This window comes from Tyto alba, unplaced genomic scaffold (assembly GCF_018691265.1).
Source record: "Tyto alba isolate M040663 unplaced genomic scaffold, T.alba_DEE_v4.0 Super-Scaffold_28, whole genome shotgun sequence".
NCBI classification, from domain to species: Eukaryota; Metazoa; Chordata; class Aves; order Strigiformes; family Tytonidae; genus Tyto; species Tyto alba.
The window spans coordinates 17,794,839-17,806,143 of NW_024881302.1; the positions used below are offsets into that span (position 1 = coordinate 17,794,839).

General features: G+C 68.6%; 3 protein-coding genes across 4 annotated transcripts; 2 read left to right on the top strand and 1 right to left on the bottom strand.

Moving 5' to 3' along the window:
• The first annotated feature begins 1,235 nt into the window (after window positions 1–1,235).
• On the top strand, window positions 1,236–6,201 carry LOC116963803 (cytoplasmic phosphatidylinositol transfer protein 1-like). 2 transcript variants are annotated; one of them, XM_042798578.1, is made up of 10 exons: window positions 1,236–1,499; window positions 2,764–2,912; window positions 3,510–3,559; window positions 4,334–4,422; window positions 4,605–4,612; window positions 4,966–5,037; window positions 5,132–5,227; window positions 5,325–5,480; window positions 5,577–5,640; window positions 6,091–6,201. In XM_042798578.1, exons 1-10 carry the CDS (start codon window positions 1,286–1,288, stop codon window positions 6,171–6,173), a joined length of 981 nt encoding a protein of 326 aa, XP_042654512.1. In that variant the 5' UTR covers window positions 1,236–1,285; the 3' UTR covers window positions 6,174–6,201. The 2 variants fall into 2 exon arrangements, with proteins under 2 accessions (XP_042654512.1, XP_042654513.1); XM_042798579.1 differs by lacking the exon at window positions 3,510–3,559 and having other exon boundaries at window positions 1,437–1,499.
• Window positions 6,176–7,497, top strand: LOC122153971 (cytoplasmic phosphatidylinositol transfer protein 1-like). The gene has a single exon (XM_042798590.1). The coding sequence runs from the start codon at window positions 6,597–6,599 to the stop codon at window positions 6,858–6,860; it is 264 nt and encodes an 87-aa protein (XP_042654524.1). The 5' UTR covers window positions 6,176–6,596; the 3' UTR covers window positions 6,861–7,497.
• On the bottom strand, window positions 7,494–10,933 carry MSS51 (MSS51 mitochondrial translational activator). The gene is made up of 6 exons (XM_042798575.1): window positions 10,290–10,933; window positions 9,795–9,950; window positions 9,438–9,562; window positions 8,651–9,214; window positions 8,041–8,134; window positions 7,494–7,962 (listed from the first exon to the last, which is right to left on the bottom strand). The coding sequence occupies exons 1-6, from the start codon at window positions 10,580–10,582 to the stop codon at window positions 7,695–7,697; spliced, it is 1,500 nt and encodes a 499-aa protein (XP_042654509.1). The 5' UTR covers window positions 10,583–10,933; the 3' UTR covers window positions 7,494–7,694.
• Window positions 10,934–11,305: the final 372 nt, after the last annotated feature.

Sequence of the window (11,305 nt, forward strand, 5' to 3'; positions counted from 1 at the left end):
CCCGGGCCGGTCTGAGCTACCCCGGTGCCGGGGTGGGGCGGGGACGCGGTGCCCCCGCGGTCCGGAGTGCCCCGTGCTCCCGTGGGTCCCCGGAGTGTCCCCTCCCTCACCGCGCCCCCCCGGCTCGGGGCAGCGGGGGTCCGGGGCTGGGTGTGGAGCCCCCCCGGGGGGCCTGATGGCTTCCTGCAACCCAGCCCCAGCCCTCTCCCCTGGTATTAGGGTACCTCTGTGTCCCGCAGGGACGCCCCTGTGTCCCTCTACACCCCCAGGGACACCTCTATGCCCCCCAGGGATGCCTCTGTGTCCTCAGCTGGACAAGTTGTCCCCCAGACAAGACCCCATCTGCCCCCTCCAAGGTTTGATCCCCCATTCAGGGTGACTGCCTGGGGGGGTTCACATCCCCTCCTTGCCCCCTGAGCTGCTCCGTTAGCCACCCCGAGCATCCCCAACCCCGGCTGGAGTGAGGGCAAGCGGGGCAGCCTGGCATGCCGCTGGCCGGGATGGGTGCTGGGGGGGGCAGCCCTGGGGTGGGTGCTGGCTAGAATGGGTGCTGGGGAGCAGCTCCGGAGTGGGTGCTGGCTGGGATGGGTGCTGGGGAGCAGCTCCGGACTGGGTGCTGGCTGGAATGGGTGCTGGGGAGCAGCTCCGGAGTGGGTGCTGGCTGGGATGGGTGCTGGGGAGCAGCTCCGGACTGGGTGCTGGCTGGAATGGGTGCTGGGGAGCAGCTCCGGAGTGGGTGCTGGCTGGGATGGGTGCTGGGGAGCAGCTCCGGACTGGGTGCTGGCTGGAATGGGTGCTGGGGAGCAGCTCCGGAGTGGGTGCTGGCTGGGATGGGTGCTGGGGAGCAGCCCTGGGGCGGGGGCTCCTCCTGCCCAGGGAAGGGATGTCCCGCACCAGGGTGTTCCCTGGGGCAGGTCAGAGTGGGGGTGCCCAGAGGTGGGTCCCCAGAGGCATCGGCAGGTCAGAACCCATCCCGACATCCCTGCAGCCCTCTTTCTGTGCTGGCCATGGCGATCGGGTGTGGATGTGGCACCCCGAAGGGATGGCACCATATTTTGGGGGGGGGGGGGACATGTGTGCTACGAGACAGCTGCTTAGGGGAGCAGGTGTCTGACTGGCAGAGAAGAGGTTAATGTCAGGGGGGTTTCGGGGTACTGGGGTGTTCCCGGCCGGGTACACCCAGGCTGCTCCTCGCACCGGTGACCTCACGCCACTGCCATGGCAACGGCTCATGAAGTCACCCGTGCCGGGAGCTGGGAGGCTGCCTCGAGCGTGGGGTGATGGGATGGGAGCGTGGGAGGCTGACGAGCGCCGTCCCCCCCACTCTCACCGCGCCCTCCTCTCCCCCCCCCCCCCCCTTCTCCCCGGGTCCCCCCAGAATGAGCTGTGCCCCCGCCAGCGCCGACGCCTCCGCCTGACCCCCCCGCCCCGCCAGCCCTGCCCACGCCACCATGCTCATCAAGGAGTACCGCATCTGCATGCCGCTCACCACCGAGGAGGTGAGTGGGGGGCCGGGGCTGCCTGTGCCCCCAGGCTCGGGGGGGGGGGTCGTTTGGAAAGAGGGGTGCAGATGCAGGGGGAAGCCCCCGGTCATGGGTGCCAGGGAGAGCTCGGCTGAGGGGACACAGCGGTGGGAGGGGGCTGTGTGTGGGGGGGTGGGTCCTGTTCCCACAGCAGTGAGGTGCCAGAGGATCGTGGCCCCTGCCCGGAGAGGGGCTGGGGGACACCGTGACCCCATTTGCCATCCCCTCGTGGCATGGCTTGTGGCAGGGACTGACTGCCTTCGTCGGGCTGCCAAGATGTGCTTTGGCCACAGCCGTCGGGCTCGGGGGTGCTCCACACAAGTGCTGAGCCGTGTTTTGGGGTGCAGACAGGGGGGGACATCCCATCCCTGGGCACGGAGCCCGACAGCAGCACCAGAGGCTGCTCGGGGGCAGCCAAGTCACCACGGGATGAGTCGGTGGGCGAAGGGCGCTGGGGGTCTGGGTGCCCGTGGCACCGCAGCGCTGGGGGTGGCTGCTCCGATGGGGAGCACAGGCTCGATCCAGGCTCCGGGAGGGAGCCCGAATCCCCGTTGGCAAACAGCAGTGATTGCCAACGGCATCCCATCCCAGAGGTCTCTCGTGTGTGTCTGGTACCGACGGGGCAGTTCCAGGGAGCAGGGAGCTGCGGCGGCAGTGCCCATGCCGGGCAGCACCAGCCCTCCCCGGGCACCGGTTTTGCATTTGCATCCGAGGAAGGTTTTCAATTAGGCAGGGAGGGGTGGTGGGAACGCACTGGCGGTTAGGGCGATGGATGGGATCTTCAGCAGAACAGTAAAACACTTATTGTGCAGCCACGTCATCAAAAACACACATATATATCCGTATACATATATCTCTCTCGCTCACTATAAATTTATACAGTTTTCCCTGGCTCCCAGGTAGCTTGCTGTTCAAAAAGCCTCCAGGCACTCTGCAAGACACTTGGACACCAGGGAAGAGCAGGGAGGACAGGATCTGGCCCTCATCCGGGTGCTGGAACAGCCCAGGGGCAGGGGGGGTTGAAACAGGGTGCCCCAGGAGACCCCTGCCCGCTGCACAGCTCGGGGTCTGGCACCTCTTTGCTCCGTGCCTCAGTTTCCCCTCTCAGTGGTGTGGCTGGAAACCTGTTAGCCTGGCAAAGAGGAGCCCACCCCGGCACTGTGCCGGCAGCCGGCTTGGCTGGGGGGGGGGGCACCGGGGCAGGGGCTGGCAGCGCTGAGGCCGGGCGCTGTGGTTGCAGTACCGTGTGGGGCAGCTCTACACCATCAGCAAGCACAGTCACCAGGAGAGCGAGAAGGGCGAGGGTGTGGAGGTGGTGAAGAACGAGCCCCACGAGGACCCCGTCCACGGCCCCGGCCAGTTCACCGAGAAGCGCGTCCACCTCTCCAGGTGAGGCTGCGGCGCTGGCAAGGGGTGCTGGGTGGGGAGGGGGCCCCAGCTCCATGGGGGGCATGGGCAAGCATCGGGGTGGCCCCATCCCTCCCTCCAAAATTCCTGGGGAACATCCTTTCTGAGTCCTGGATACCCTGCAGTGTGGCTGTACCCATCTCCCAGGGGTGCCTCCACCATCTCCCAGGGGTGCCTCCACCATCTCCCAGGGGTGCCTCCACCATCTCCCAGGGGTGCCTCCATCATCTCCCAGGGGTGCCTCCATCATCTCCCAGGGGTGCCTCCATCTTCAGGGGCTGCACCTGTCTCCTAGGGGTGCACCCAAGTCCTGGAGTGCACCATCTTTGGGGGATGCACCTATCTCTCAGGGTGTACCCATCTCCTGGGGTGCACTTACCTTGGGGGGCTGCACCCCTTTCCTGGGGTGCACCCATCTCCCAGGCATTGCACCCATCTTCAGGGGCTGCACCCATCTCGCAGGGTGAACCCATCACCCAGGGTGCACCCGTCTCTTCCGAGGGGTGCACCCCTCTCTGGGGGCTGCACCCATCTCCTGGGGTGCACCCATCTTGCAGGGGTACACCCCTCTCCCGACAGGCACCCATCTCCAGGCACCGGTGGGTGCCCCAGCCGCGGCGCGGGGCTCGGTGAGGATCCCCAGCTGGCTGCTCTGCCCGTCCCTGGGGGTGTCCCCGGGTGCCCGTTGGGCAGCTGCTGTCCCCCCCGGTGCCGCTGTCCCCATGTCCCCGCTGCCAGCTGCGGCACGCCACGGCACGGGCATCGGCTGCTCCCTCGCCGGGGAGCCGCTGGCGTGAGACAGGCTATTTTTAGCTGCGGCGCTCACGATTCCCCTCGCGGGGATGGTATTTATAACGCCTGCAAATTAATCAAACCCTCTCCCCTCCCAGCTCCCCTGGGGGGCCTGATCCTGCCCTGGGAGTGTGGGCAGCCACAGGGTGCTGGGCAGGGCGGGCAGGGTTGTCTGGTGGGGGGACCGGAGCGCCCTGGGGTCCTGGCCTTGGGAAAGGGGTGGAGGTCCAGCAAGAGAGGTGAGGGGTCCCTGGGGTGGGGGTAAGGTTGCGTGGGTAGGAGGTGGGGGTCCTGGGGAGAGGGTGGGGGGCATTGGGGTGGAGGTGAGTGTCCTGGGGAGGTGTCACAGGTCCCGGGGGGGGGTCCTGGGGTGCAGATGAGGATCCTGGGGAGGTGGCAGAGGATTCTGGGCGGAGGCGATGCTGGAGTGCAGATGAGGGTCCTGGGGTGGAGGTGAGGGTCCTGGGGAGCAGTTGGGGTCCTTGGGGAGGGTTTGGGGGTCCCAGAGCCAGGACGGGGGGGCTGCGTTCGACCGAGCAGGGCCGGGTGGCACTGGGCAGGGCTGTATCCTGCCCTGAGCGGAGCATCCCCCGCCGCGGGTCCCCCCCCAGCAAACTGCCGAGCTGGGCACGGGCGGTGACCCCCCGCATCTTCTACATCACGGAGAAGGCCTGGAACTACTACCCCTACACCATCACTGGTGAGCCCCGGGCAGGGCGCGGGGACGGGGCACCCAGGCACCGCCGGACCCCCCTGCCCCTCTCTGGCAGTGGCGGTGGGCTGCCGGGAGAGTCTCGCCCAGTCTCACCGCTCCCTCTCTCCCCTGTGATGCCATCTGGCGATGCCACCCCGTGATGCTGATGTGCCACCGTGTCCTTGCAGAGTACACGGTAAGGAGGTGGCACGGGGGGACCTGGCCCCTTCCACAGCACCTGGCATGGCTGGGGAGGGGGAGCTGGGGTCGGTGTCTCTTGGGGTCAGTGTCCCTTGGAGTCAGCATCTTTAGGGGTGGGTGTCCTGGGGACTGGGTGTCCCTCTGGGTGGGTGTCCCTTGGGGTGGGTGTCCTGGGGACTGGGTGTCCCTCTGGGTGGGTGTCCTTTGGGGCGGGTGTCCCGGGGACTGGGTGTCCCTTGGGGCTGGGTGTCATTTGCGAGTGGGTATCCTTGGGAGTGGGCGTCCCTTGGGATGTGCGTCCCTCGGGATGGGTGTCCCTCGGGGCCAGCTGACAGCCGCTCCCCGCAGTGCTCCTTCCTGCCCAAGTTCTCCATCTACATCGAGACCAAGTACGAGGACAACTGTGGGGACAGCGAGAACGTGAGTCTGCGCCGCAGCCGAGACCTGGCAAACTCATTGCCGGGGGGGACACACGCGTGTGGCCGGCACCTCTCACCCTCCCTCCCCTCCCCAGATCTTCCACAGCGATAAAATCCTGGGTGACCACGAGATCTCCTTCCTGGACATCGCCTTCGACGAGATCCCTGAGCGTTACTACCGCAGCCTGGAGGTAGCACGGGTGGGGATTGGGGGGAGAGCTCCCTGGGGCCACCCCCTTGTCCCCTGTCCCAGCGGGGGCTCACAGCCCCCCTCTCTGCCCCGCCCAGGACCCCCGTTTTTTCAGCTCGGCCAAGACGGGCCGGGGGCCGCTGCGGGAGGGCTGGCGCCAGCACACCAAACCCATCATGTGCTCTTACAAACTGGTGAGCGTCAAGTTCGAGGTGTGGGGGCTGCAGACACGAGTGGAACAGTTCGTGCACAAGGTGAGGTGGGGGAGAGGAGGGGAGGGTGCCCAGGCTGGGGCAAGGGGACATTGCGGGGACAGTGACAGGGTGGTGACCCCCCACGGTGCGTCGCAGGTGATCCGGGACATCCTGCTGATCGGGCACCGGCAGGCTTTCGCCTGGGTGGACGAGTGGTGCGGTGAGTCCGTGGGGCCGTCCCGGCGCTGCCGGTGAGGGGGGAAGTATACACGGTCCCCAGGGTGTGTCCGGACCCTCAGGCTGGGAGGGGGCTGCGGGTTTAACCGCTGATGCCACTAAAACCCCCACGGGCAGCTCCCGCTCTTCCTCCGGCTCCCCTGCTGCCTGTGCTGCCTGCTCCGCTCCCCCCGGCCTGCCTGCACCCCCGCATCGCTCTGCCGCACGCCTGGGGAAGGCTTGGCTGAAGTCGGGGCGGGGAGGGGGTGGGCAAAGAGAGGAGCCCCCACACCCCTGCTTGCGCTGCCTGCACCCCCAGTCTGGCAGGGAGACACGCTGCAGGCAGCTGCTCCGTGCGGACACGGGGACGGGAGCCCCGGGTTTGGCGATGGCCAGCAGCGGGGGCCGGCAGCAGGCACGGGGCCGTCCCGGTGAGCGGCTCTCTGCCTTCCAGACATGTCCCTGGAAGACGTCCGGGCCTTCGAGACTCAGATGCAAGTGGCCACAAACCAAAAACTGGGGAGCCAGCACCCCTAACCCCCGCTGCGCGGGCAGCCTTGCCGCACGCTGCCCGCAGGGGATGGGGACCCCACCACGCTGCCCGCAGGCGGGTGCCCGCAGGGGGGCTTGTGCACGGTGCAGGCTGAGCCCCCCCCTGCACCCAGCGGCGGAGAGTCCCCCCCTGCCCTGCTGTCCTCCCCGCGTGTCCCCTTGCCTGTCCTGCCTGCGCTGCCTGTCTGTCCCTTCCCCACTGCTGGCTGGGCTGGTGCCGGAGCGGGGGACTGGCTGCGCTGCCCAGCATCCCCCTCCCTGCCCGTCCCCCTGTCCCCAGCCCCTGTCCCCCTTCCCAGCACCCAGCTCGGTGGGGAGCCGGTGCGTGGGGCGCAGGCTGCCCCGGGATGGCGGGGTGCAGGATGCGGCCTTGCCGAGTGGCCCCAAGCCCGGCTGTGCTCGGCAGGGATGACGATGGAAGAGGTGCGGCGCTACGAGCGGGAGACGCAGGAGGCCACCAACGAGCTCATCGGCCTGGTGGCACCCACCATCTCGGTCAGCGAGGTGGGGCAGCCCACGGCCACCCACTCGGCCCCCGCCAGCGCCCCCTCCACCCCTCTCAGCGACGAGCCCCCCGATTTCCTCGCCCCCCCCAAGACTCGCCCGCGCAAGAAGTCAGCGCCGGAGACCCTGACGCTGCCCGCGCTGCGGGAACGCGCTGGCGCCGAGTGACGCCGGCAGTGCCGCGCCGTGCCACCTCCCCGGCTGGACCGTGCCAGCCCTGCCCTGGCCCCTCCGACAGGCACCCACCCCGGGGAGGGACCCACCGCTGGGGCGCAGGGAGCCCCGGGGAGGGACCCACCGCTGGGGCGCAGGGAGCCCCGGGGCGGGTACTGGCCTCCCCAAACCATCACAGGTGCCCACGTGGGACGTTGCCACCGTCGCTGTGCCGGACCCGCTGGCCGCGCAGGGAGGGGATGCCAGGCCAGTGCGGGTCCCCGGCAGCGTCAGGCGATGCTGCAGGGGCCAGTTTGCTCAGCACCACTCGCCCCAGTGTCCTTGGGGGGCCACCGAGGCCGGGTGCCGGTGCCGGGCGGCGGCGGGGCTTGGTGGGCAATGCTGGAGCGGCACTGGCACGGGCACAGCACATGTGACAGTGACAGTGACAGCCGGGTGCTGGGCTGGGGCTCCCTGCGGGACCCTGGGGGCTGCACAGCCCCACGCACGGCAGGTCCCGCAGTCGGGGTCCCCTTCACCATCTCTCCAGAGGCCGTGGCCACCGGAGGGGGGGCTGGGGCAGGCTCAGCTCTCTGTTTTCTTTGGGAAAACAAAGGCCTTTTTGGAAATAAAGCTCGAGACACGGCGGCCAGCTGCCGGTGGTGGTTTATTTGGCACGGCGGAGGCGTGCCAAGCCTGTGCCGGGATGCTGCGTGTTCCCCCGCAAGCTTGTGACTTGTGTGTGTGCGGGTGAGGGATGGCTGGATCACCGATCGACGGGGTCCTGGGCCTGGGCAGCGAGGAGGTGGGGGTTGGCTGGGCAGGCAGGATGGCGCTGGCTGCACGGGGTCAGCCCAGGGCCGGGGCAATGCCCCCGGCAGCACTAGGCTCCCCTCCCTGCCAGCCATCATCATCCTCCAGCTCCTCAGCACCCGGCACAGCCGATGCCGCCAGCCCCAGCAGGGCGATGTAGTAAGAGCTGCAGTAGACGGGCGCCTTGTTGGGGCTGGAGTAGACCTGCTCGGGCCGGAGCGAGGCGAAGGGGTTGGTGGCGTAGCCCACGATGCGCGTCTCGAGCTCCACCAGGATCTGCAGGGAGGACTTCAGCTCCTGCTCGCTGCCGGGAGAGGGGGAAGATGGGCCCCGTTCGTGAGCGGCTGTGCCGGCACGCTGCGGGCAGTGGGGCTGTGCTCACCTGTAGACGGTGAAGAGGACGGGCAGGCGGTAGTCCCGCAGCAGCAGCAGGGTGGGCAGCCAGCCCGCCAGCAGATCCGGGCAGGCGTGGAAACCTGGGGGGGGGGGACACAGCAGCGAGGGTCCCACCTCCCTCCCATCCCACCCTGGCCCTGGGGAAAGCCAGCTCTGACAGCACCCACTCTACGCTGGAGACCCCAGCGGTGATGCTGGTGATAGGGTTTGGCAGCTTTTTGCAAGGTGGGTCCCGTCTCCCCACCAGCATGGGGGGGGCCCCCCCGGGCTCTGGGTCCTGAGCTGAGCCACCGTGCAGAGACCTGAAAGCAGGGACCCCTTTGGGTGCTGCTCACACCCACTGGCCAGCAGCTGGGTGACACAGGCAGGACGCCGAGTGCCCGGCGGTGTGGGGACAAGGCAGCCAAGCCCCAGCAGGTCACCTTGGCTGCTCCAGCTGCTCGTTGCAACTTGGTGCAAAGCCCTGAGCGTGTCCCAAGCCACCAGCGGGCTCAGCCCCCTGTGCCGCCAGGGTGCTCAGGGACTACCTTGCACCCTTCTGGGGACGTCCCGCTCCACGCAGCCCCACGGGGCCCCTCCCTGGCGCAGGCACTCACCCGGGTGAAAGCCCACCACCAGGTCGGGGCGGGCGGCCAGCTTGGTCTCCACGTGGCTTTCCCAGAAATCGTGGTAGAGCCCCTTGTAGGCGCTGAGATAGACCCTTCCCCGGGGCGCCGGTGTGGCCAGGGGTGGCCTCAGGATGGGTCCGTTGACCACGTCCACCCCCACCATCACCACCTCCACCCCCCGGTGCTCCGGGAACATCCGCGTCAGCTCGTCGTAGTCCGTCAGCCGGGTGTTGAGGGTCTCGACGTGGGACGCCCCTACCACGTGCACGGTGAGGGCCTTGGCAAGGGGGTCGATGCCGAAAAGCCGCAGCCCCAAGCCGATGGTGAGCGGCCGCGAGTGGAAGTCGGTGACCAGCCGCCGGATGGATTCGCGCAGCTCCCCGTCCTCCGGCCGGGGCTTCCCAGCGTTGGCCCAGAGGAGGGTCATGTACCGCCCGGCCAGGATGGCACCCAGCTTCTCCTCCAGCTGTCCCTGCATGGAGAACCAGTCCTCCCAGCCCTTCACTTCCCAGGCAGGTTTTGTCCAGGACTCTGTGGGGAAGGGGATGTCTCCTGTAGGGAGAAGCGTTGGAGGTCGCAGCGGTGGCCCCACGACGCAGGCTGCCCATCCCACTTGGGCTGTGAGGGTGCTGGACCCAGCCGGGGGGGCTGGAGCCAAGAGGAGGGACCCCACATCCCTCCACAGGACCCACGCAGCCTGGGGGGGGGGGGGGGGGGGGGTCAGGCAGACCGGTGGGGGGCACACACAGAGTGGGAGCAGCGTCCCCTGCCCCACCTGTGAAAACAAGCCACTCCACCAGCCGATCCAGGGCCACCAGCTTCAGCTTCTTGCAGAACTTCTTGTGCAGCGGCCAGTTGGCACGCTGGCACGCCACGCCGCAGTAGTACACATTCTGGCACCTGGGGAGAGAGGCAGCGTGCCCAGCCGGGGAGGCAGGAGCAGGGGCCAGGATCCAGCCTGCTCCTGGCTCCCTGCCACCCTCTCCCAGGGCTGCATCGCTGTTTTGGGGGTGCCCTGTGGGTGGAGGTGGGCTTCGGGGCTAGACACCCCTGGCTTCACCCCAGCCACCAGACTGGAAGCGAGGGGACGGATCCGGCCCCGTGCCATCAGACCACCTCCCCCCCGCCATACCTCTTGCATCGCCGGAGCCTTTTGGGGTCAGGTAGGGCATCGGGGAGCTTCTTGCACTCGGCGCAAAACTTGAAGGTGTCCTCCATCTTCTGAAACATGTCGAAGTAAGTTCGGATGCCGAAATCGCTGCCGCTCTTCCTCCCGTCCATGGCAGACCTGCAGATGTCGGGGGGGGGGGGTGGGTGTCAGTGGGATCCAGCCCACGCTGCTCTGCCATCACAATAGGGCTGACATCCTCCTTCCGAGGCCACCAGGGTTTTTAGCTGCAACCAAAGCACCCTGGCCTGGGCTGGGTGGGAATTGGGAGCCGGGGAATGGGCTGGTGGAGGGGTGCACCCAGGAGCCCCGTTAGAGCACCCCGCATATAGACTGAGCTGGGAGGGTGGGATGAGCCAGGGGAGATGCTCCAGCTGCGGGGGGACACACGGGACGCTCTGGCTGGGGGTGGGAGGGGGAAGCACGCACCCGTGGCAGGACCCACGGGCGCTCACTCACTTGTAGTCCTCGTAGCTCTTCATGTTGAGCTTCTGGAGGATGACACGGGACAGCCCCGGCACGTTGCAGTCCATGGCCTGGAAGCCCAACGAGTCCACGTCGGGTGCCCTCACCGCCGGCTCCTCCACGGGCTTCTTGGGGCGGCTGGTTTTGGGGGCAGCGCCTGCGTTTCGCTGCGCCGTTGCGGCCGCGGGGCAGAGGGGTGCAGGCGAGGGGGCTGGTTCGCGGGTCCCCGGGTGCTGCCGGGGTCCCCCACGCCGCCCGCCGCCCCCGCGTCGCCTCCCCCCTGCCATCTCGCTGCTTCGTCCCCGGAGGACGGAGGAGCCGGGGGGATGCCGGGCGACCCCGGTGCGCGTCCCGCTGGGCTGGCCTCAAATGTCAGCCCCGAAAAGATAGCGGCAGAGGAGAACAGCCTTGGCCCCTCCGGCAGGAATCGGATAGCGGAGCTATTCTGGTCGTCCCCTCCCAGGGAACGGGCCAACCCGCTCCAGGGGTCCAGCACCCGCCCCGAAAGTCACCGGTGGTGGCAGTGGGGTCCCCCGGAACCCCTTCTGCCTTGGAGCTGCCCCTGCGCTGCACCCCTGAGGGGAGCTGGGGTGGCTGCCCAAGCCCCTGGGACCCCCCCGCTCTGTCCCCACGGGGCCTGCCAGTCCCTTCTGGCGAGCCCCCTACCCCAGCCCAGCCTGCGGGGACCCCCCATTCCCTCCGAGGGGCATGAGCGAGCGGCTGGGTGGGCACCGCGGCCGCTGCCAGGAGGGGCCAGGGGTCAGGAACTGAGCTGGGGCAGCGGCCGGGCTCCCCAGGGGCACTCCAGGCTGCAGGGAAGGGCTGAGCGCCCCGGCTGCGCTCCCGCACACAGCCGATACGGGTGGGAGCTGGGGGGGGACCCCCGCCCCACGGGGTGCTGGTAAGGGCTGCCCACACCCATCATGGCGGCGGCAGCGGCTTCAAAGACACACCCCCCTCCCCCCGGCGCCGAGGGGCCGCGATCTCGCGAGGTTTTGTGCCCTCGCGGG